Source organism: Macrotis lagotis, chromosome X, assembly GCF_037893015.1.
Source record: "Macrotis lagotis isolate mMagLag1 chromosome X, bilby.v1.9.chrom.fasta, whole genome shotgun sequence".
NCBI lineage: Eukaryota > Metazoa > Chordata > Mammalia > Peramelemorphia > Peramelidae > Macrotis > Macrotis lagotis.
In genome coordinates this window covers 238211934-238238230 of record NC_133666.1, presented here as the reverse complement: position 1 = coordinate 238238230, position 26297 = coordinate 238211934, and the positions used below count along the sequence as shown (strand labels likewise).

Genomic DNA, 26297 nt, shown 5'->3' with positions numbered 1-26297 from the left:
TGGGAGGAACAGTAAAGCCAATGAGAGACAGTAACATCTAGCTAAAAATTCTATAAAGAGATAGAAAAATAATGGGGGAGGTGGTGCCAGACAATGGTGGCATAGCATCCCTATGTGTAGAAATTCCATACTCCAATAATAAAACTAGAATAATAAAGCATAACTTTAGCCTACCTGAATTGGACACTATAGTTGAATCTCAATGAAATTTGAAAAACTGTAAATTTTATAAGGGATATTTCATTTAATCAAAACCAGAACATTATTTCATTAGAATGAGAAGTAGTCTTAAGAAGGTTCAATAAAGAAAATACTACATGCTAGAAAGAGTAGTTTAAGAATCCAAAAGGATAGAATATAGATTAGATAAGAATCTGAGTAACAGAGCAATTATCATATGAAGAAATTTAGAGTGGACTTAACATCCTCAGTTATTGTTCCATCCATATCTTACTTAACCCTTTTCCTTGTTAATGCTGTGACTCTGCCAGAAATTCACTTTCTTCATGTCCATATAATTTAGATCATATATATATATATATATATATATATACATATATATATATATATGTGTGTGTGTATATATACTATATTACTCAATGTTCATATCCCATTTCCATAAGTCTTCCAAAGTGACTACAGTCTACTTTGTTCATTTCTTTAAATCCTAAAACATTTACTATCAACTTTCAAATGTATTATATCTAAATTTCCATGGCCATTCTAAGTACAGAACATAATAATTCTACAACTGAGATAAGATAATGTATTTTGAGGACTTTCTAAACTTTAATCCCTAAACACCATTTGTTATTATGATCACAATGAAAATGATGCAATGAGGACATAACAACCAGTCCTATAAGTACTACAGAAAGGCCCATCACTAATAGGGTAAACATTCAAGGAGTAGGGATTGTTGATCTGCTGAATTTCTATTTGTTGTTCCAATAAAACCTGAAAAGATGTACAAGAAATTTATCTGCTTTTGTTCTTTTGTTTTCAACATCTGATTTATGGTTATAGTTCCACATCAACAGGAGTATTGGATGTTTGAGGGTGGAAGAGATGAACTTTCACCATGGTAACTTATAAAATATAGGAAATATGGTCCTTAGTTCTTTAAGATCCACTAACACACCTTCAGTGTTGGTGGCAATGGTTGAAAAGGAGTAGAGAATGTTAAGAATCCTTAGATTTTAAAACAACTATAAATACCATCTGACGGTTCTCAAAATGTGAGTCATGTCTAGAAGTCCAATGAGCAAATATACTATTCAAAGGAATTGAATCATAAATTGTCACAGTCTTACTACAAAAGAAACTTGAGTCAAAAGGAAGTTGCAGTTAATTGGATAGATGGCTCATCTTCTTGGAGAGACAAAAAAAGGAAAGTGGAGGTGGTTTCATAATATGTCCAACAAAAAGCATCATTTGACAGTGCAATTGAATATTTGTATTGCAGTGCTCATTGTAAACATTTGCAAAAATCCCAAACACATATGTCCTATTTCTTGCTGTAGAAAATTTAAAATTAAATTAAATTAAAAATAAAGCTTGATGAAAAAGAAGTAGCTTGGCATAGAAGATAAAGTTCTGGTCTAAGATTAGGAAAACCTTGATTCAAATCCTACTTGATGATACTGAGCCATGTATCTATGGGCTTATAAACTCCCTAAGCCTGAGCTTCCACATAGGGAATATATTGTCTGGAGTACCTACCTAGTGATGTTATGAAACTTAAGAGATAATGTTTGGAAAGTGCCCTGAAAACTTTAAAATGCTCTGTGAAGATAGTTATTGCCATTAACACCCACTAGATTAAATTGTCATATCCTTTAATGCTCAGTCACTTCAAAGAAAAGGCAGTCATAGGGAAAGGTATCCCAAAATCTTTTAAAGAACAAGGTTGAGAAGTAAACTACAAGAGGGAACAAGAATATTTAGACAATATAGACCCATAATACCTAGCCACTAATAACAGTTTCTTCAAGAAGAAACACTGAACATAACAAATATTAAAAATGTGAAATATTGTATTTTAACAAACAAAAATCATTTGCAATATGGGAATAATTTCTAAATTAAATGTCTATTAGAGTTAGACTGATGACTTATTAAATCAAAGATCAAAATCAATACTACATCAGAATAGAATAAAATTATGATTGTTAAGGAATCAAAGCAATTCTAATTCTAATTTAATTAAAGGAGTAATTCATGCAAAAAAAAATGGATAAAAGAACAGCTCTTGACATAGACTAAGACATCACTTCCTAAAGAAGTTTCATGAATGTAAGTCAATTGCCACAGTGATATGGAAAACACTGAGAGACCATCTCAGCCAGTATATACAAGATGTCTTTGCTAAGTAAAGAGTTATGGCATCACAGTTGAACTAGAATATAAAACCTGTATGTAAAAATATTACAGTGGAATAACATAGAAGATGAAGTAGTACCTTAGACAACAATGAGAACTAGTGAAAAGGAAGGAAAAAGTCTAAAGAGAGGGGGGAGAGAGAGAGAGAGAGAGAGAGAGAGAGAGAGAGAGAGAGAGAGAGAGAGAGAGAGAGAGAGAGAGAGAGAGAGAGAACCAATTAAGTCAGATCATCCTGGGGACATTTAAAGATGAAACTAAAAGGAAATAAACAAAGGAAAAATTATAAAATCCCAAAGATTTTTACAAATTCTTTTCCCCAATGCCTCAGCACACATGATCCCTAACATCACAAGTCCTCAGTTGCTGCCCAGGATCTTAGAATCTTGGCTATAGAGCTAAAAGGAACTTTGGAGTCATATTGTCCAAACACCTCATTTTACTATGACTGAGATAAGGAAGCCACTAATCTAAGAAATGAACCTATATTAATCACAAAATTAATTATCTATATATGCCAATTAACTATAACAAAACAGACTATTTTAAAGATTGTAATAATATAAATAATAATAAAAGGTTTCCTATTCTAATAAATTTTTAAGTGTTCAGATCACTGTGATTTGTAAGACCTTTTTCTTACCCTAGAGTCATTGAGACTAAATATATGTTATTAATATTTCATTATTTCATATTATTTTCCTTTTCATTTAGAATCTCAGATGCTAAATTATAGCTATAAAGCAAGATGTGTAGTGATATTATAGATAACTATTAAGAATTCCCTAAAAATCCCCTGAAAAAGTATACAGGTCTTAGACTTCCTATGAGCTGTAGGATTCCTAACTAGGAAGAGGTACCAATATGAGTCAACAATCATCCTAAAAATTACTTGACTCATGTGTAAATATATGTTTAAAAGAGATTTGATGATCAATGTTGGAAGGGATGTGGAAATCTGGGACATTGTTGGTGGAGCTGTGAACTCATCCGGCCTTTCTGGAGAGCAATTTGGAATTATGCTCCAATGGCAACAAAAATATGCATACCCTTTGATCCAGCAATACCACTACTGGGTCTATAACTGAAGAGATTGTGAAAAAGGGTAAAAACATCATTTGCACAAAAATATTTACAGCAGCCCCAGAAGGGATGGGAATTCAGGGAAGCCTGGAAGGATCTGCATGAACTGATGCTGAGCAAGATGAAAAGAACCAGAACATTGTACACTGAACAGCAACATGGGGGTGATGATCAACCTTAATGGACTTGCTCATTCCATCAGTGCAACAATCAGGCACAATTTGGGGGTTTTTGCAATGGAGAATGCCATCTTTATCCAGGAAAGAATTGTGGAGTTTGAACAAAGATCAGTGACTATTACATTTAATTTAAAAAAAAAAACCTCAACATTATCTTATGTAATTTGCTATCTCTTATACTTTATTTTTCCTCCTTTAAGGATATGATTTCTCTCTCATCACATTCAGCTTAGATCACTGTATACCATGAAAACACATAGAAAACATAGACTGCCATCTATGGGGGGGGGGATTGGGGGAAGGAAGCAAGATGAGGGGAAAAATTGTAAAATTCAAAATAAATAAAATAAAATCTTTCTAAAAGTGAGAGAGAGAGAGAGAGAGAGAGAGAGAGAGAGATATTTAATTCCCTAAGATATACAATGGTAGTGATTTCATTTATTTACCTCAATATATACATTTTATTCTTTCATGAGAATGATCTACATATGGACTGAGGGCATGCTTTATAAAAGCTTGAAAAGGAAACTGGAAAATTCCAACTTAGAACAGGAGCTCTGGAGCTATACTTAAAGGGTAAGGAAGTTTTAAGAATAAGCTACTGAATTTACTTCAAATAATCTATCCATACTAGAGGGTATTAGGATCAAAAGAAAGGAAAATTTCAGAAATCATTGAGATGTCCAGAGAGGCTGAAGGAAGCTACTCCAAATCCTATGATAAAAATTATTATTTTTTTCATTTTAAAAATTTTACTAAAGATCAGCACTAACACTATGTCCTTAATTTTTTTAAAAATGTTGTTCGTTCATTTGAAACCAGATGGGCTTAGTTAGATATGGGGTTTCTGTTAAAAGTGGGAAATATGTTTGCATAGGTAGGAGGAGGAAGCCAGATTTTGCATGAATTTTAATGATAGAGGATTCTGTCAGTACATTATCATTACCTGTTATTAAAACAAAGAAGACTTACTAAAACTCTCTAAGGATAACAATCTAACTTTTAGAAAACTGGAAATAGAAAAAGGCTAAAATGTCTTTATACAAAAATTGTCTCTAATAGTATTACATTTTTAGTAGGTCCTAAAAATGTCAAGAGATTGGATCTTTTTTTAAAGAAAAAAGTAATTATCCTTTATCATCGTCTCTTGAACATTGACAACGTGAACCAAACACTGAATATACAAAGTTGTAGATCCTCCCTTGTTATACATAGTCTATTTGGTAATATAATTCAAACCATTAATATGCAATCATTATATTATAAAAAGCATCCAGACAATGAAATGATAATAAGGAAGAAAGGAATATATATGATAGAAATAAAAGGGAGAAACAATGAAGAATTATTAAGTAATAGGGAATTTTAAAAATATGGCATTCAAATTCTTTAGAAAGAATAATTCATTTTCATTTTATCTATGAGACACAGTTTTCGATAGTGTATAGAAAGCCTATCTCAGGGTCAGAAATCGTTGGGTTCAAGGTTTCCTTTTAACATAAGGAGTATGATGCTGGGAAGGTCATTTAACTGCTTGGGGTCCCAATCTCTAAAACTGTATATTTCAGAGCAGTTACAGATCGGTATGGTTAGAAGCACTTTCCTTGCTTGGAGATCTCATCACTCCCTTTTTCTCCCCACCTCCCTTGACAGCACAGAAATCAACTGCCAAAAACAATAATTTTGCTTAAAATTTTACATATCGTACTAAAAATTAAGAATAAAATCTTATCTAATTTGAAGAATATAAAATTTTTGATGGCAATGACTCAATTCCTACCATTATGGCCTACAAATGGTAAGTGGCTAATAAATATTTATTTAATTGAATTATATATTTAATAGATAGTCTACCATGATCAAAATACAACATTGTAGAAAAAGAATGCATAAAGAAGCCTTATCATTTTTTGGAAGAAAATTGTGGACAATCAAAAAAAAATAAACAAAGCTGCTTCTCTCAATGTAAATTGCTTTCTGGAACCACAATAAAACTCTCTCATTTTTAAAAACTCAGCTATTTATTAACTCCAAAATAGATACCTTTTTCAGTCTCTTATAATCATAATTTAGGATCCTGTTCCTTTTTTTTTAAAAGAAGAAAATTGTTGAACATATAAAAGTGTGTTCACTTTTCTAAATATACATGTTTTAAATAGAATTGTCCTAAAGATTTATCTAAAATAATAAAACAGATATTATTATGAATGCATTATATACAATTTAAAAGAAAATGAAGTAATTATAAATAATCAAAGCAGCATGATATGCAAAATGATTCTCAAAATTTAATATTATGGGAAGATACAAATGTAGAAATCTTTTTTGAATCTTGAATTGCTTAAACTATCTGTGAATCAACTCAACATTTATTAATGATGTTTTTGTGCAGACTACTGGGACAACTTATAATCCAGAAGAAGCCTGTGTTTACAAGGAAATTATGCTAACTGGAAGGCCAGAAAACACACAACACAAGTATTCTAACTCTTCCCAATAGCTTTAAGATGCATTAATAGAACTATATGGAGAAATGCACAAATGCAAGATGGGCACAAACTTAATGAGTGTGGTGCTTACATCCTTCTCACCTAATGGACCCTACCTATCCTCCTTTTCTTCTCTCAACTTGCCCAACCTTGGATAGTAATGTATTGGGGAATAATGGATTGTTGAAATTCCTTTCCAGTTTGAAAATGATACAAACCTAAAAAGTATCTGCCATGTTAGAAGAGTGGCCAAAACTTCTAAGATGAAATTTCAAATGGACAAATGTAAAGTCTTACATACCATTTCAAAAAATCAACTTCACAAGCCTAACAGGTGGTTGTTCTGAAAAAAAGACCCAGGTGTAGACAAGCTGAGAAGGAATAAAGACTATCTCATGGAAAACCAGCAATGCTAATGCAATCTTTGGTTACATTAAGAGCAATACACTCTACACAGATCAGTACTGTGTTCACTTCTGAGTATGATTTAGGAAGCATATGGATAGACTAAAAAGCATCAACAAGAGAATAAGTCATTTAGGATCATAGATTTTGATACAGAGCATTCTTTCAGAAGTCATACAAGTCCAACAATCTCACTTTAGTTATATCATTCATGTCCAACTCCAAACTATTCAGTTTACAGAAACAAAAACTGAAGTACAAAGAGATGTCTTGTTTAATGTCAAACTAGATAGTAAGCCTATTGATTTAAGATTAGAACCCATGGGGGATAGCTAGCCTATTGATTTAAGATTAGAATCCATGGGGGGTAGCTAGGTGGTGCAGTAGATAGAGTAATGGCCCTAGAGTCAGGAGTACCTGAATTCAAATCCAGCCTCAGACATTTAATAATTACCTAGCTGTGTGGCCTTGGGCAAGCCACTTAACCCCATTGCCTTGAATAAATTAACCAAAAAAAAAAAAAAAGATTGGGACCCAGACCCTCTGACCCTAGACACCTTAAAGCATATAAGGTACAGGATACTTTCTAACCAGAGGTCTACAACTTTCAGCATTTGAGACTCTGGCATTTGAAAAAGGAGACTGGCCTCATTTTATCTGGGTCTAACTGAAGATCACTGGGTAGGGAATACTCTTTAGAATGGCTCTGGCTTTGGGCAAGGTAGAGACTGAGGCTTTTCTGGGTGCCATGACTAATCTGCATAATAAAGGCCGGAATGGAGAAACAATGACCTTGGCTCCTCAACTTAACTTCTGTTCCCTCTGAATTGTATCTTCAAGCTAAGTCAGGAAGATCTCGGGGAATAAATTAATTACATTAGATAGTTATCAGTAACACTGCTACTATCAAGGGCACATGAGTCAAATCTTCTTTGTTTCCACTCAACACAAGTATTGTTTTCCACAAGGTCCTAATTAAATGTATATCCCCAGTGTTGACACACAGTAGGGACAGTGGGACATGTAATTTCACTGACGTTCTAAGGAACTTCTGGATGAGGAAACTGCCTTTACTAGTGCAGGTCAGCAATTTCTCAGTAATTAAGTCTTAGCGAGTTGGTTCAGGCTCCCAGAGTCTGCAAGGGTCAGATGCTCTTGGTCTTGTATGGTTTAGACACATTGCCTCTGGCAAGCAACAACACTTAAAAAATGTTTTGCAAGACAAGGAAAACAACAGACCAGTGAACATTATGTACACTGATGTCATAATGGGGTTAGCAGACACCAGTGGAGATTGTACCCTGACAAAGTCCAATAAATACAGAGCAGTGAATCCCAGCAGAGGAACGTAGACAGAAGAGATGCAGAGTGGAGCAGGACCAGTAGGGAGTAGGCCAGGAAGCACAGTAGGAGTAACATCACCACTAGACACAGGTGGTCCTCTAGCAGAAGTATGAATTGGCCCTTCACACATGCATTCTTGATCACATATGTTCCCAAGAGGCCCCTTATCCAAGATCACTATACATGTGAAAATGCTCTATTATGAATTTTCTTGTGAATTAGTTCATTAAAATTACTTTAGGAATTTTTTCTTTGTGTATTGTACCTGAAGAAGTATTCTCTTCTACTACTTAAGGGCCTCCAAAACAGCTATTCTAGGTTTTCTATAGGACCACTTCCATTTGGCACTACAGATCATGAGCCTCCATAGTGTTTGTTTTCACTACTCCTATGAGGATATCTAAGTTCACAAGGGATAATTTTCCCAATAAGAAAAACTGACAAAAAGTAGAATGAGTTGCCTAAGGAAGTAACAGGTTCCCTTTCCCTAAAAGTCTTTAAGCAATTGTTGGGATTGTTATTTGTCAGCATATTGCAGATGGGATTCTGGTTCAGGTATGGCAGGACTACCTGGCCTCTGAGTCCTCCTTCCAACCATCAGTTTGTTCAGAAAATACTTTTTATTTTAGTAATTTATTTGGGTAATTTAAAACTAAAAGAGATCTCAAAAAAAGAGATGGCAGTTAAGACTTGGGGGGGGGGACCTTACTCTACTTAAAGATAGCAAATGATGTAACAGAAAAGAGTTTTGGAAATGCCTGGGGCAATGGGAAGTGACTCGATTCCTCCACAGACTCATAGCTAATATATGTTAGAGGCAAAATCTGAACCATATTGAATGGTCTATAATGAAAAGTGAAGAAGCAAATATGTACTTTTCTGGGTACATTTTTCTTATTGCTCCAAGTCAGATCTTAGCAGGACTCAAAAGTCAGTTTGATATCAAGAGTCTTGAAATCAACAATAGAGGGAGTTAGAAAATAAAAACTGAAGCAGCCTGCCAATATAATTACTTCCCATAAGACACAAAACCCTCTTTCTAAGTCATATGGCCTGTTTAGCTGAAGAGGACTTAGTTGCCCCACAATGTCTGAGTCCCAAGGGCTCTGGAAAATGTGGTGACTAGAAAAACACAGCCCAGAAGAACCCAGTGGCATTTATATTTGGTGCTGAAGGTCATCTGACAAGTCCAGAACAATCACTGTACTAGATGATTAGGTACCTGTAGTGGAGTGGAAGATATCTTTCTAAAACTAAGGACAATGCTATGGATATAGAAAAGATTCACGAACTAAACAAGGAAAGAGTCAGGATCAAAGGAAAAGCATGGTACTGGTACTTTTCTCAAAACATACACCTTACTCTTTAATAAAGAGTTCGAATATATAGAAGCATTCAACCACTGATGAAACAAAAAACAAAAGAACCCTCTCACCTCAAATTCTTTCTTTTGCTTTTAAGACACTACAAAAGAGTGAAAATTTTCAGTCAAAACTGGATATACCTTTTGGGAACTTTTCCTTACAGATGATCTAGACAGGTCTCTCTATCTCTAACATTCTCATTGTTTCCAAGAGATTAATCTAATGATCTGCTAGAACAATTAACTGATCAAATGGAAACCTCTTCTCACTGACAGACTTGGCTTTATGACAAAGGTACTTTTCAGGACAGTCTAGTTCTACCATGCCAATATCTTTGAACTGGAGTACTCTTCTTTTCAAGGGAATAATTGTTCTCTGATGGGCATGAGCTATAAGGAATGTAGTAATTAGCAAATGATGTTTACAATCCTGAGGGCATTCTATTTCCAGTTTATTCATGAAGACTTGCAAGTCCTGATAAGAACAAAACAAAGTTTAAAATGTAAGAAATTATTTAAATAGTCATTTCTTACAATGTAAAGATTAACAAACTGCCTTCTATGGGGGTGGGAGAGGGAAGCAAGATTAAGGGAAAAATTCTAAAATTCAAAATAAATAAAATCTTTCTTTAAAAAAAGTAAAGTCATTTTTTGATTATTAGCACCACCTGTGGGAAGTCATAGCATAATTAGTCCTAAAAAAATGGAAATTCTATCAAGGTCTGGATTTTCCACTCTACTTCCCAGAAGCGCTAAGCCAAAAATGATAGTACTAGGCAAAGGTTGAGTTTAAAAATGGAAACTGAACCCTGAAATTACTCTCTCAAATTGTTTATAGATAAGACAATGTAGAAAACTTGCAGTTTTACTCTATCATCAGCAATGGTTTTAAAAGTAGATTAAGATCTATATGGTGATATGGAAAGTTCCCTGCTCTCTCAAAATACTTTTCTTCATTTGTCACTGATGAATGAAACTTTCCACAACAGAAATCATCATTACTATCCTAAGATTTGATGTATTCAAATTCAAATACCTTCCAGAGAAACACTTTGAGTTGATCAGTTAATTATTATACTTTAACACAAAGAATCCTTCGAATCCTTCCTGAGAGTAGGTTTGACATTTGGGATCAAAGGAAAAAAGCTATCTGACTGAAAAGCACACTAGATAAAGGAAAGGTTAGAGACATCAAAATACATTTTATCTCCATAATTTTGAGCAGATATCAAAATAATCATCAATTAGTATTCTATTGATCACAAATATATGATCATACAGTATAATCATGATTTCACTAAGCTCAAAAAATTCTTTGCAAATTTCTAGGGATTTATTTGGTGGTAGGAAAGATATAGTCAAAAATCACAAATTTCAATAACTAAGTTCAGAAATTATTCTTTATATTAAGGAATTTTTATAATCATCATATAAAGTGAGAAACAGCTTGCTGCAGTGGCAGAGGTAATCCTTTCTGTTAGGAAGATGTGTGTTCTAATCTTTCCTTTTAACCATGATGGCTACACAACTCGTCTATAGACAAGTCCCCGTCCCACTTTTTCTACAAGTCTCTAAAGGTTAATAAATTTCAGAGATGGTATCAACTTACATTGGTAGAGAAGGCTATTCACCAAGAGTGTGTAGAAATGTGTATATTGTAAAACAACTGTAGATTAGCATGGGTAGAAAGAAATTCCTTAAAGTAGGTCCTAACCACCACGATCACAACTGACCATCAACAACCACATGTAGATATTAGTCATTATATTAGTGATTATGTAAGAATACTTTTTTTGGGCCATTTCTTAACATTTCTGAACAAAATGGTTCAGGTTTTTCAATTAAAATGAAGGTTACCGGAAGTGTTTTTCTAATTCAATATTTTCTTCTATAAACAGTTCTACAATTTTTATTAAAATTTAAAATAATTGATCATTTTCTCATGCTGTATACCTAGTGGGAATTCTAACTAGCCTTTTAGGGATAACAACAAACACATTATTCATCAAATGTACACATGCACCTTATTTTACAGAGCAGATGTGTTCCAAAAAAATCCTAGTTGCAATATAAATTTCTGAAAGTTAAAAGATACCTTCCTACTTATTTACTTGGAGATGATAATTTCTACAGTGAAATAATCCCAAGATTATATATGTCAATTGGAAAATAAAGCATGTCTTTTAAAGCTACATTAAAAAAATAATTATTTTCCAATAAGACAATATCATAGATTTACAACTGTAAGATAACACTAGATTCACATTCTTCAGATATCCTCTATTTGTCTTTTTAAAAACCCTTCACAAACTTGGCTTTGACCTATCTTTGCAGTATCCCACCACCTGCTTCAGGTCCCTAATGCTTCTCAGTTCTCCATACTACCATGTATCCTTCTTCATGCATTCACACTGGCAACACCAAATGCTTGGAATGCACTTCCCCCTATTTATGTTTCATAGAATCTTTTAACTTCTTTCTAGACTTTTCCTGATTCCCCAGAAGCTACTGCTTTTCCTCCTTAACAACTTGAGATATCCTTTCATCCTTGAATCTGTATTCAAATATTCTGTCAAACTGACAACCCAAATTTTTTCATATTTCTGTTACTTAGCATCATCAGCTCTCTGGGCATAATTTGGGAGTTCCCTACTTGGTCATTTACAATACACATCTGTGTATTCAAGATAACTGAAAATGTGTCTCATTTCATTCCCTTATAAATTTTACAATTAAAAGTACATATTTATATTGATGCATACAAACCTCCACACCCCATCTCTGGTTGTCCCTTACTCCTCAAACAATTTGGGGAAAAGGGATATACTTTGCTTCAATATGTTTCTCAAAGAGCTGATTAAAGTTAAGATTAAATTTTTATAAGGCAAAGAAAAAGTAAAATGCAGAAAGACATAATTCTATGGCAAACAGATTTGTACATCAAACCATCTTTTCATATAGTAATTATCTTTTAATTTTTATAAATCTTGGCTTACTCAGTATCAGTTTTCTTTCAAAGTAAGGTTAACTTTAATAAATTGGAATCATGACTTTATACCCACCCTATATATACTCCCAAAACTCAGATGTAATAATTTATTGATTTTTAAAAAGCAATTTTCCCAATCCAAAGCATGACTGTGGTAATAAATAGAAATGTAAATGAGCAAAGACCTATACATTACAGACAACTGTTTATTCAAGCCCTCAAATTTCAAAAAGAAAAATGCTTAGTCAAAAAAACTTAGTCAAACACAGCATGGGACTTACATAATCATGGAAGGCTTTAGCTTCACTTGAGTGTTCACATGTTTCACGTCTTTCTGGAGCTGCACAGTAGAGATCCCAAAATACACTATAAAAAATAAAATAACAGTAAGACAAGTCATAGTAGCATCAGTATGGGAAAAAGTCTGTTCCCCTACTGCAAAAATATTTTGAAGAAGATATGTTTTCCTTCAGCAAAATTTTCTTAAGATATCATAACCTCCAGACTTCCGGCCAAGATGGCGGAGAGAAGACAGGCACAGTTCTAAAGTCTCCTGATCTCTTTCCCATCTATCACATGAAACAAACTTCTTAAAGAAATCCGACCCACAAAACCCAGAAAGAAAAGCCAGGAGAAAGAACATCTACCTCAGGATCTGTCTCTGGCAGCAGCTTTGGCCAAGTATGGGAGGGTCAGTCTGGGCTCAGAGGGAGGATCAGCCAGAGATCAGCCAGAGTAACAGCTGAATTAGAACCGGGAGTCTGAGGGCTGGAGAACGGACCTGCTGGATCAGCGGTGGGGCTGAATGAAAGGGGCTTGGGTCCGCGGGGAAGCAGAAGCGCTGGTGTTGGTGCTGTCTCCCTGGAGCTTGGGGAGGGGGCTGTGAGGAGAGGTCTGGTACAGGAGAAATGAGGACACCATCTTGAGGCTCCTCAGGTCTGAGAAACTCTGAGGGCAAGCCTCCATTGCACAGAGGCCTCTTCTCAAACAAATGCAAACTACTTCTGCCTCAGGCCCAGGTGTGTGAGCAGAAGAACCAGCCCAGCTGAGGAATGACCTCAGGCCAGGGTAAAGCCCACCATTGATCAAAGGCAAAAGAATTCAATAGCTCCAACTCCTGCCTTCAAGCAAAGGGAAAAGGCCTCAACCAAGGTCACAGACACTCCAGAGAGGGCAACCAGCACCTCCTACTGGCCAGCCAGGGAAACTGCACTCAGTAAAGCCTTTAGCGATCCCAAGCCCAGGTGAACCAGCCCCACCCAACTCAAGGTCTTAGCAAAATGAAGAAGGGTCAGCGGAAAGGTGGATCCATAGAAAAATTCTTGGAAGGGAAAGACCCCAACCCAGAGAGACCTGGAACCTCTGAGGAGAATACAATCTGGTCTCCAGCACAGAAAGACTTCCTCGAAGAAATAAGGAAGGAGCTTAAAAATTTGGGAGAGACAATTAATACCTTGCAACAAGAAAACAAAACCTTAGAAAGTACAATTGGACAAAGACAAAAGGAGAATAAATCTCTCACATCATCAATTGGACAATTACAAAATGAGAATAATTCTCTCAGATCCTCAAATGAGCAAATACAAAAAGAAATTAATTCTCTCAAAACCTCAATTGGTCAAATGGAAAGCTCTTTCAAAAGTAGAATTGGCCAACTGGAAAAGGAGTTGCAAAAGGTTAATGAAGAAAACTCCTCCCCCCAAAAAAGAATGGAGTCTACAGAAACTAATGACTCCACAAGACAGCAAGAATCAGTTAAACAAAATCAAAAAGTAGAAAAAATAGAAGCAAATGTAAAATACTTCATCAACAAAACCAATGACCTTGAGAATAGATCGAGAAGGGGCAACCTGAAAATTATAGGACTTCCTGAAAACATTGAAGAGAAAAAAAGCCTGGACTTAATATTACAGGCTCTAGTGATAGAAAACTGCCCTGATATCATGGAATTGGAGGGCAAAGTAGTTACTGAAAGAGTACATTGATCCCCACCAGAAAAAGATCCTAAAATGAAAACACCAAGGAATGCTGTGGCCAAACTGCAGAACTATCAGATAAAAGAGAAAATCCTGCAAGCAGCCAGAAAGAAACAATTTAAATATCAAGGAACCACAGTAAGGATCACGCAGGACCTGGCTGCATAAACTTTAAGGGATCGAAGGGCCTGGAACGAGATATTTCAAAGAGCACAGTATCCTGGAATGTAGCCAAGAATCTACTTTCCTGCAAAGCTGAGCCTTCTCTTCCAGGGAAAAAGATGGACATTTAACGAAATGGAAGAATTCCAAAACTTTCTGATGGAAAGACCAGAGCTAAACAGAAAATTTGGACATCAAACAAGAGGTTCAAGAGACACAGGAAAAGGTAAAAAGGGGGGGGGGCAGTAAAAGAAAAAAAATGCAATCCAGTAAATTGAAACTGGCTATATCCCAGCATGGGGGGAAAAGAAAAAAAAATATTCTCATAAACCTTGAGAAATGTACCTCTAACAGAGAGAATACACCTAGCCAGAAATGATGGATATTCATGACCTATCCATGAGACTACTATCTAATGGGATGTAACTGGCTTTAACCCCACTTGGGAGAAAGACTCCAATAACTCTCAGGAATTTGACTCCATTTGATACAATATACAGAACTAGAAGGGACAGACACTAAGAATTTTCTATGACATAGATAGAATGACCTAAAAAAAACCACTACCTCCCTAAAAAGGGGGACAGGAAAGAGATGGGAGGAGGGAGGAGACTGAATGGGGTAAATCTCATTACACTAAAGGGTACAAAAAACCTATGGTAATAGTGGGGAAGAAGGGAGCAGAGGAGAAACACCTAAATCTTCTTCTCATCAGACTTGGCTTAAAGTCAATCTACACATACTCAGTTAACTTATAAAACATCTAACCTTTCAATTATTAAAAGTGGAAAAGGGGAGGGGGACAGAGAAAGGGAAGGGGAGTGGGGGGAAAAGGGGAAATAACAAAAGGAAGGGAAGGGAAAAGGGAAAAAGGTAAAGGGGAAAGAAAGGGGAGGGTGTGATATAGGAGGGCAAACACTGAAGGCGGTGGTATTCATAAACAAAATACTGGGGAATATGGATAAAGGAGGGAGAAAGGGGGAAAAATACAAACAGAGGGAAGATATCACAGAGGGCAAGAAAGAATTAGTAATCATAACCTTGAATGTGAATGGGATGAACTCTCCCTTAAAACCTAAGCAAATAGCAGAGTGGATTAAAAACTAGAATCCTACAATATGCTGCTTAGAAGAAACTCATTTGAAGCAGAGAGATACATATAGAGTAAGAGTAAAGGTAAAAGGCTGGAGCAAAATATATTTTGCTTGAGTTAAAGAAAAAAAAGCAGGGGTAGCAATCCTTATCTCAGACAAAGCAGCAGCAAAAAGAGATAGCATTAAAAGAGATAAGGAAGGAAACTTTATCCTCCTAAAAGGTACCATAGACAATAAAGTCATTTCAATATTGAATATATATGCACCCAGTGGGACAGCACCCAAATTCTTAGAAGAGAAGCTGAAAGAACTACAGGAAGACATAGACAACAAAACTCTACTACTGGGAGACCTCAACCTCCCACTCTTAGATCTAGATAAATCAAATCATAAAACAAACAAGAAAGAAATTAGGGAGGTAAATAGATTGTTAGAAAAATTAGATATGGTAGACTTATGGAGGAAACTGAATGGGGATAGAAAGGAATATACCTTTTTCTCTGCAGTACATGGAACTTATACAAAAATTGACCATGTACTAGGACAAAAAAGCCTAATGATCAACTGCAGAAAGGCAGAAATAGTGAATACATCTTTCTCCGATCACAATGCAATAAAAGTCATATGCAATACTGGGCCAAGGAGATATAGACCCAGAACAAATTGGAAACTGAATAACCTCATTTTAAAAAATGAGTGGACCAAAAACCAAATTATAGAATGAATTAACCATTTTATCCTAGATAATGATAATAATGAAACAACATACCAAAACCTATGGGATTCATTCAAAGCAACTCTCAGGGGATATATTGTAGCTCTAAATGCTTATATGAATAAATTGGAGAAAATGGAAATCAATGAACTATACATGCAACTAAAAAATTAGAGAAAGAACAAATCAAAAATCCCCAATTAAGTACCAAATTAGAAATTCTAAAAATTAAAGGAAAAATTAATAAAATTGAAAGCAAAAAAACTATTGAATTAATAAATAAAACCAAAAGTTGGTATTATGAAAAAACCAATAAAATTGATAAACCTCTGGTCAATTTGATTAAAAAAAAGAAACAAGAAAACCAAATTGCTAGTATCATACATAAAAAAGGTGAACTCACCACCAATGAGGAGGAAATTAAAGTAATAATTCGAAATTATTTTGCCCAACTCTACACCAATAAATATGATAATCTAAGTGAAATGGATGAATATTTACAAAAATATAAGTTGCCCAGGTTAAATTAAGAAGAGATTAAATACCTAAACAACCCTATCTCAGAAAAAGAAATTCAACAAGCCATTATTAACTCCCTAAAAAAAATCTCCAGGGCCTGATGGAGTCACAAGTGAATTCTACCAAACATTTAAGCAACAATTGGTAAAAGTCCTATATAAACTCTTTGGAAAAATAGGGTAAGATGGAACTCTGCCTAACTCTTTCTATGAAACCAATATGGTACTGTTACCTAAACCAGGAAGAGTTAAAACAGACAAAGAAAATTATAGACCCATTTACCTGAGGAATATAGATACAAAACTCCTAAATAAAATCTTAGCAAAATGATTACAACAAGTCATCACTAGGATAATACATTATGATCAAGTAGGATTTATTTCAGGAATGCAAAGTTGGTTCAATATTAGGAAAATTGTTAGTATACTCAATTATATCAACAATAAACCTATCAGAAATCATGTGATCATATCAATAGATGCTGAAAAAACTTTTGACAAAATACAGCATCCATTCCTATTAAAAACACTAGAGAGTGTAGGAATACATTTATTGTTCCTTGAAATAATTAGCAGTATCTATCTGAAACCATCAACAAGAATTATATTCAATGGGGAGAAGCTAGAGGCATTCCCAATAAGATCAGGGGTGAAACAAGGGTGCCCATGATCACCACTACTATTCAATATTGTATTAGAAATGTTAGCATCAGCAATTAGAGAAGAAAAAGAAATTAAAGGATTTAGAATTGGGAAGGAAGAGACAAAACTCTCACTCTTTGCAGATGACATAATGGTCTACCTAGAGAATCCCAAGAAATCATCTAAAAAACTACTGGAAACAATTAGCAATTTTAGCAAAGTTGCAGGTTATAAAATAAACCCTCATAAATCCTCAACTTTTCTATATATGTCTAGCAAGATACAGCAGGAAGAGCTAGAAAGAGAAATCCTATTCAAAGTAATCTCAGACAATATAAAATATTTGGTTGTCTATTTGCCAAGACAGACTCAGAATCTTTTTGAAAACAATTATAAAACACTTCTCACACAAATTAAATCAGATTTAAATAACTGGGCAAATATCAACCTTTCATGGATAGGTAGAGCTAATATAATAAAAATGACAATTCTACCAAAACTAAACTATCTGTTTAGTGCCCTACCAATCAAAATTCCAAAAAAATTACTTTAACGCATTAGAAAAAATTGTAAGTAAATTCATATGGAGAAATAAAAAGTCAAGAATTGCCAGGAGCTTAATGAAAAAAAGTGCAAAAGATGGTGGCTTAGCCCTACCCGATCTAAAATTATATTATAAAGCATCAGTCATCAAAACTGTTTGGTATTGGCTAAGAAATAGAGTGGTAGACCAGTGGAATAGACTAGGTGTAAAAGCAGGAGATGATTATAGTAATCTGTTGTTTGATAAACCCAAAGAGTGTGGCCATTGGGATAAAAAAATCCCTCTTTGATAAAAATTGCTGGGATAATTGGAAGTTAGTATGGAAGAAACTTAGATTAGTCCAACACCTCATACCCTTTACCAAGATAAGATCCAAATGGTTACAGGACATAGACATAAAAAACAATACTATAACCAAATTAGAAGATCAAGGACTAGTCTACCTGTCAGATCTATGGAAAGGGGAACAGTTTATGACTAAGGAAGAGTTGGAGAACATCACTAAAAACCAATTAGATGATTTTGATTACATTAAATTAAAAAGCTTTTGCACAGATAAAACCAATGTAACCAAGATCAAAAGAAAAGTAGTAAATTGGGAAACAATCTTTATAACTAATGATTCTGACAAAGGACTCATTTCTAAAATATACAGAGAACTAAGTCATATTTTTAAAACAAAAAGCCATTCCATTCCCCAATTGACAAATGGTCAAAGGATATGCAAAGGCAATTTACAGATGAGGAGGTCAAAAGCAATTCATAGCCATATGAAAAAATGCTCTAAATCATTAATTATTAGATAAATGCAAATTAAAGCTTCTCTGAAGTACCACCTCACACTTCTCAGATTGGCCAGTATGACCAGGATGGATAATGATCATTGTTAGAAGGGATGTGGAAAATCTGGGACACTATTACACTATTGGTGGAACTGTGAACTCATCCAACCCTTCTGGAGAGCTATTTGGAACTATGCCCAAAGGGCACTGGGTCTATATCCTGAAGAGATGAGGAAAAAGGGTAAAAACATTACTTGTACAAAAATATTTATAGCAGCCCTGTTTGTGGTGGCAAAGAATTGGAAATCCAGTAAATGTCCTTCAATTGGAGAATGGCTTAGCAAACTGTGGTATATGTATGTCATGGAACACTATTGTTCTATTAGCAACCAGGAGGGATGGGATTTCAGGGAAACCTGGAGGGATTTGCATGAACTGATGCTGAGTGAGATGAGCAGAACCAGAAAAACACTGTACACCCTAACAGCAACATGGGAGTGATGTTCAACCTTGAAGGACTTGCTCATTCTATCAGTGCAACAATCGGGAACGATTCTGGGCTGTCTGCAAAGGAGAGTGCCATCTGTATCCAGATAAGGAGCTGTGGAGTTTGAACAAAGTGCAAGGACTATTCCCTTTAATTTAGAAAAAAAGCAGATCACTTATTGTCTGATCTTGTTACCTCTTAGACTTCTCTTCTTTAAGGATATGATTTCTCTCTCATCACACCCAATTTGGATCAAGGTACAACATGGAAACAAAGTAAAGTCTGACATAGTGCTTTCTGTGGCGGGGGAGGGAAGCAAGATTGGGGGGAAATCGTAAAACTCAAATAATATCTTTAATAAAAATAAATTTAAATTAAAAAAAAAGATCATAACCTCGGTGTGGCTAGATGGCGCAGTGTATAATGCACTGGCCCTGGAGTCAGGAGTACCTGGGTTCAAATCTGGTCTCAGACACGTAATAATTACCTAGCTGTGTGGCCTTGGGCAAGTCACTTAACCCCATTGCCTAGCAAAAACATAAAAAAAAAGATATCATAACCTCTTATTATTAAGGAAGGTTAACATGTAGTATTTATATAATTTTAGGGTTTTTACAGGAGTATTCCCTATAAGACTGTAAGATGTTTTAGAGGATAAATTCCTAAATTTTGTATAAATGAAATTATTATACATCTATGAATTAAAAATCAACACTGAAAAGCTAAAGTAAAAATCAACACATTCATTTCGCATATAGTGATGTTTTTCTAAGGATATTTCAGAAGGATATTTGTGAAAGTCATATAAATCATTTTCAAGACAGTCCCTAGGGGCGACTAGGTGGGTCAGTGGATAGAGCACTCACTGGCCCTGGAGTCAGGAGAGTTGAAATCTGGCCTCAGACACATAATAATTACCTAGCTGTATGGCCTTGGGCAAGCCACTTAACCCCATTGCCATGTAAAATCCTAAAAAATAAAAAAAAAAAAAAGAGACAGTCCCTGAATACTAAAAAGGTAAGTAAAATATGCAAATTTAACTGATGGGAAAAGCAAGTAATTTGTTCATGTGTCCAAGATTACCGAGTTGTTCAGTTAGGAATTGTATTTGTTTTTAACTAACTTTTTTGCCCACTAAAATACCACAAAGCAACTTTTCTTCAAATGTTTTCTCTTTCTACAATGAACAGAGCTAAATTATTCTGAAAGATAGTTAGAACTGTAAGAATGTAAGTTTGATGTTCATTCCAAAAAAAATATTTCCTGGGTGGCTAGGTGGCGTAGTGGATAAAGCACCGGCCTTGGAGTCAGAAGTACCTGGGTTCAAATCTGGTCTCAGACATTTAATAATTACCTAGCTGTGTGGCCTTGGGAAAGCCACTTAATCCCATTTGCCTTGCAAAAAAACCTTAAAAATCCCCCAAAAACAAAAAGATATTTTCTCTTTCATGTAAGATCTAATAAAAATGAGTTTCTGCCAAGTATTCTATACAACAAATTGTTTTCTGAGCACGATGAAAAACCAGAGTAAAGTATTACTTCTTGTTTTAAAATTATCTCCCTGTAATTATTTTTAAACTAATGCTATATAATACTAAAGACTTCCTGAATTGTAACAACTATATTGTTAAATAAAAGATTAAAAAAAGTTTTTAAAAGAAATTTGAATCTATAATGCTATGAGACAAGAAATTTTGTTTTTGTGAAAACTGACCAGGATGACCCTTTAGTCTTCAAAGGGAGATACTACATCTCTTAAAGTGTAGATTGCTAGCCTAGAAACTGAACTGGTTGATTCTTGTTCAATACTTTCCATAAAATCTCTGTAAAAGATCCACCAAAAACACTGGAAGACTCATCTATGGGCATCAGTTCAGTTACACTACCATCATCCTCTTCGGTGTTTTATATTTAAATTCTTTCCTTGGTTTCTGGGTTTTTGTTATAATACATCTTTTTTCTCACTAAAAAAAGGCATATCTTTTATATCATTACTCAACAGAAAGTCATCTTTGGTAAAACTCTTACAACCTTCAATATCTTTTTCAATTGGTTGTTCTTTTGTTCTGCTTGTAAGTCTGACTGTCTGTACTTACAATGTTCCCTGACATACAGTCCTACAGCATAATTGAAATAATATTTGTGCTTTTTAAAAAATGAATTGTTATAGCAGGAATCAATTTGGGAAAAGGCCAAACAATTTTCCAAATTCAATACATCCAAATCTTTCCTTCTCTTAAGTTGAAGGGTCTCTTCATTGTTCACTTGCCCAAAGGTACATATACCAATATACACTCTAGTTGTGATCAAGGAATAATATTTAGCCCAAGAGGCTGCATGACTTAGCAGATAAAGTGCAAGGGTTTAGTTTCAAAAAGATTAAGGTTCAAATTCTGCTTCTAGGAGTTACTATTGGTTGATCTTGGAAATGCTGATTAACTTCTATGCAGATTCCTAGTACGTAATAAATTATAAACATTAAAATCTGCTTTATTGGAAGGAATTTCTATACTAAAATCTCTTTTAAATAACTATGCATTTCATTAGAGAAGATTTTTTTAGTATTTTGGATCATGGATAAATTATTACAATATCATCTAAAAAATCCTCACATCATGACTCCTCATCCCTTTATGATCAAACATAAAATCAGCTGCTTGGCATTAAAAGTCCTTTATAAGAGGCGGCTAGGTGGCAGTGGATAAAGCACTGGCCCTGGAGTCAGGAGTACCTGGGTTCAAATCCGGCCTCAGACACTTACTAATTACCTAGCTGTGTGGCCTTGGGCAAGCCACTTAACCCTGTTTGCCTTGCAAACAAAAAAAAAAAAAGCCCTTTATAACATGCTTCAGTCCCTTCTTTTCCAGTCTTCTTACAGTTTAAAAACCTCATCATGTACTCTGTGATTCACTAACACTGGCCTCCTTGCTTAAAAAATAATGCTTCATCTCCTGAATAAACATTTTCACTGACTGGCTCCAAGGCATGACATTACCTCCCTTCTCATCTCTGCCTACTGGCTTCCCCCAGCTTCTTTCAAGTACCAATAACAGAAAGCCTTTTCCAGGCCCTTTCAATTTTAGTGCATTCCCTTCTCTTGGTTATTTATCCTGTACATGGATCATTTGTGCATAAGAATTTGTATGTTGTTTCCCTAACTAGATTGTGAGCTCCTTGGGAAGAGGGATTGTCTTTTATCTTTTATTGTATCCCCAGAGTTTATATGTCTGCAGAACATAGTTGGTGCTTGATAAACGTTGGTTGATTGACTAGCTGACTGATCATCAGTACATAATGTAAGAGTTGGGCATAATGTAAGAGGTCTTTTATCACATTGGCAAACAGCTTCAGTGAACTTAGGTCTCCTTCATAGTTCTTTTGCTGTTGGTATTAAATGTATTTTTAAACAGAATTATTGTGTAAGTGGTATTATCAATCCTATTATGATTTTAAACATTTGCATGGGAAGACACATTGCTCTTTTTTAAGCAATATATCGTTCTTTTTTGTTCTTTGTATATTGAAAACTTTTTATTTGCTGATGATCCTTGAGTTCACAATAAAAAAAGAAAATCAACAAACAATACCCACAACATGAATCCATGTTCTTTATAGCTTTTACTTCGGTGTAGCATTATGAAGATAGGATCCTATGTAGAAAATAATCTACAAAAGCATGCCCATCCCCTAAGTATTTTTTCTTCAATAAACCTCTTGGGGCAGCTAGTTGGCACAGTGAATTTAGTACCAGTCCTGAAGTCAGGTGGACCTGAGTTCAAATACGGTCTCAGACACTTAATAATTACCTAGCTCTGTTATTTTTGGGCAAGTCACTCAACCCCCATTGCCTTAACCTCCCCCCCCAAAAGAAAACCTTCAATGTGTGCATAAAACACTCTCATAAAGATTTTATAGGGATGTGGCTTTTCAGTCACCTTTTCTAGTAAAAGAATAGTCTCTCCAATTTGACAATGAGAGGGAAGCTGTAGTCCTCTCTAAATTATCTTTAGTTTTGAGGTGTTTTTGGCAAGGCAATGGGGTCAAGTGACTTGCCCAGGTCACACAGCTGGGTAATTATTAAGTGTCTGAGACCATATTTGAACTCAGGTCCTCCTGACCCAGAGTTGGTGCTCTATTCACTGTGCCACATGGCTTCCCCCTGACCTATCCTTAAAAACAAGCCCTAGGTGACCCTAAAATTATATAGCTTGAAACACGTTTTTTTTTTCTGAATACATTTGATCAAGTTCAGATGCTTTTTAAAAATCTCATTGTCTTAGATGACACTGGCAATTATTTACATGGTATATCATATACTACAGTGATAGAGTCCAGCTGTTATCATTCCAGCATTGATATAATTAGAATAGATAATTCTAGAAACCATGGAAGATCTATCCCATTTTGTGTCTATTTGTTGACCACCATATTTCACCTTCAGATTCTTTAAAGTATGATCAGGTTGACCTGAGTCTTTTGTTAAGTTCTCTGCAGTAGGCTTATCAAATATTTTTTCTATGGTTTGTTAGGTGACTGTTCTTAACTTCTATCCACTTTTGTCATATTTGCAAATAAGTTTGAACTCTTCATTGAAATTGCCTTTTGTTTCCATACCTTTCCAGTTTGGCAGCCCAAGCTCAGAACAACTCAGGACTCACATGGACCAAGCTTTACATGTAATAATCTTCTCCTAATAGTCAGAACTTTTACACCAATCGTTAAGAAATGGTGATAATCACAGTCATTGTGATTACTTTTATCTATTTACAATTTTGAAGGATCAAAACATTGTCTGGTTTAGAGCTGTTATAATCAAAAGCTATATCTGCTTAAGTTGTCCCTGTTATATGATTTAGCATTGATTTTGACCCTTAACCAGTCAGCCAATAAGCATTTCTTAAACATGTACCAGGGATTGTGATGAGCATTAGGGAATACAAAGAAAGTCAAAATCCAGTCCCTGCTCTCAAGAAGCTCAAATCTAATAGGTAATGCAACATTCAAATGACTATATGCAAGCAAGGTGTGTACAGGTTCAACTACAGACAATCAACAGATAGAGGGAAACAGCATTAAGGGGGGGGGGTCAGGAACAGGAAAGGCTTTTTGGTAAAAGCAGAATTTTAGCTGAAATTTGAGGGAAACAAGGCAGAAAGAATTACAGGTATGAGACCAGCTAATGAAAATGCTCAGTGAGGAGATGTTTGAGGAACAGCAAGGCTAGTAGAGTACAAGAGATGTGTATTATTTAACAAGACTGGCAATGTAGAGGTGAGGGGGTATAAAGGATTTTGAAAATAAAAGGATTTTATATTTGATTCTGGAGGTAATAGTGAGCCACTGAAGTTTATTGAGAAATATCAATTTGACAACTGAGTGTAAGATGAACTGGAATGGTGAGAAACTTGATCCAGGCAGAGCAGACAGTAGGCTATTACATAGTCAGATAAGGACCTGGATCAGAGTGGTGGCAGGGTCAGAAGAGAGATTCTAAGAAGGCAAAATTGATAGATATTGGCAATAGATTGGAAAGGAGTGAGGAGCTAGGTGGTGAGAGAAAAGCCAAAGACATCTATCTAGGTTGTGAGCCTGGAAAACTAAGAATATGGTAATCCCCAGACAACAACTTCATTACCCAGATAAAAAACTACCAAAGATCACCCTTCCTCCCATTTATCTGGGGAAAACACTGGGGAAAGGAAGGAATAGATGAGACAGTAAAGAAGCTTTTAGCTCAGACATGGAATTATCATCCCCAATCTAGCCCAAACTAATTCAGCTTCCAGCTTTGTCCCTGACTCAAACTCATCCTGACAGATCTCTTTTCAAACATTTGTATAGAATTATATTTACTATAACACTGTCTGTGCCACACACTGTGGCATTTAATCACAAACCATTCTCCTTTTCTCTCATTCCATAACATGAATCATCATTCATCTCTCTCTCCCCTAGCACAGGATATGCAAAAGGCTCTTTTGAATGCTCTTCTATACCTCACTTATTCTCCAACAGTGATTATCACAGTGCTATGGGCACAATACAACCTAAGTAAATACTAATTAAATTACTTCAATTTATGATTTCTTAAGAGGATATCTTAGCTTCTACCGAAGACCTATAATTCTTGTTCAGTAAAGGACATTTCCCTCAAAGACTAGATTTAGAGATTTAAAAAAAAAAGAACCTTAGCATTCATCTAGTCCAAATTCCTCCATTTAAATAACAAGAACTTTTTTTGAGTTTCATATATTTTTACAATAAAATTATTTTCTCAGGAAGAGTAAGCAAATACTACCATCATCAACCCCCCATTGAGTTTTGGAAGGGAAGAAAAAAGAATCAAACAAAAATATTTAGAACACTAAAGAACTCCATAGTGTGGCATTTTTGTGGCCATGCAGGTACCTAACTGCTTGAGGGATCCTGAGACAAATTGTGAAGAAAAAACTCAATCATTTGTTTTTAACTCTCACATTCCTCTTCTGGGAAAAAATTGTAAACAGAAAATCAGACTAAATATTAATTAGTTATGAGAGTTCACATTCCTATACTCTCATATGGACCACTTATGAAATGAGCAAAAAAGAGAAATATGGAAATTTGGACTCCACAAATAAGAGAAACAATAAAACAAATTCAAGTTGTGTATAAATAAATATAATTACAGTGGCCAAAAGGAATATATTTGATCAAATTAATCCAGTTATAGTATTTATAATTTTGTTAGTTTACATAAGAAGTATCTTAGGTGGCGCAGTGGATAGAGCACCGACCCTGGAGTCAGGAGTACCTGAGTTCAAATATGACCTCAGACACTTAATAATCACCTAGCTGTATGGCCTTGGGCAAGCCACTTAACCCCACTGCCTTGCAAAAACCTAAAAAAAAAGTATCTCAAAGGTAAAGTACTATTTTAACTGAACAGGCAATGCTGGTCAAATAAATGTTAGGAAATTTGGAACAGGATGTATCTGTCTTGACCTCAAGGGTCCAATTTAACATCTATACAAACTTCTTCCCTGATAGGAGAAAATTTTTTCAAGTTTTCCAACAAAAAGACATCAAAGACAAATTTCAGGGATGAAAGCCACATAAAAGATGTAAGATTCAAGGACTCAATTTCTTGCCTACCTTATCAATTTA

The 26297-nt window shown here is 35.0% G+C and overlaps 1 protein-coding gene across 3 annotated transcripts in view; it reads right to left on the bottom strand.

Moving 5' to 3' along the window:
• Positions 1 to 26297, bottom strand: part of SSBP2 (single stranded DNA binding protein 2) — a 404380-nt gene that overhangs the window by 230793 nt on the left and 147290 nt on the right. For all 3 annotated transcript variants that reach the window (XM_074204890.1, XM_074204891.1, XM_074204893.1), the window contains one exon: positions 12513 to 12597. In XM_074204890.1, coding sequence (XP_074060991.1) covers positions 12513 to 12597 — 85 coding nt within the window. The remainder of the gene's footprint in view (positions 1 to 12512; positions 12598 to 26297) is intronic.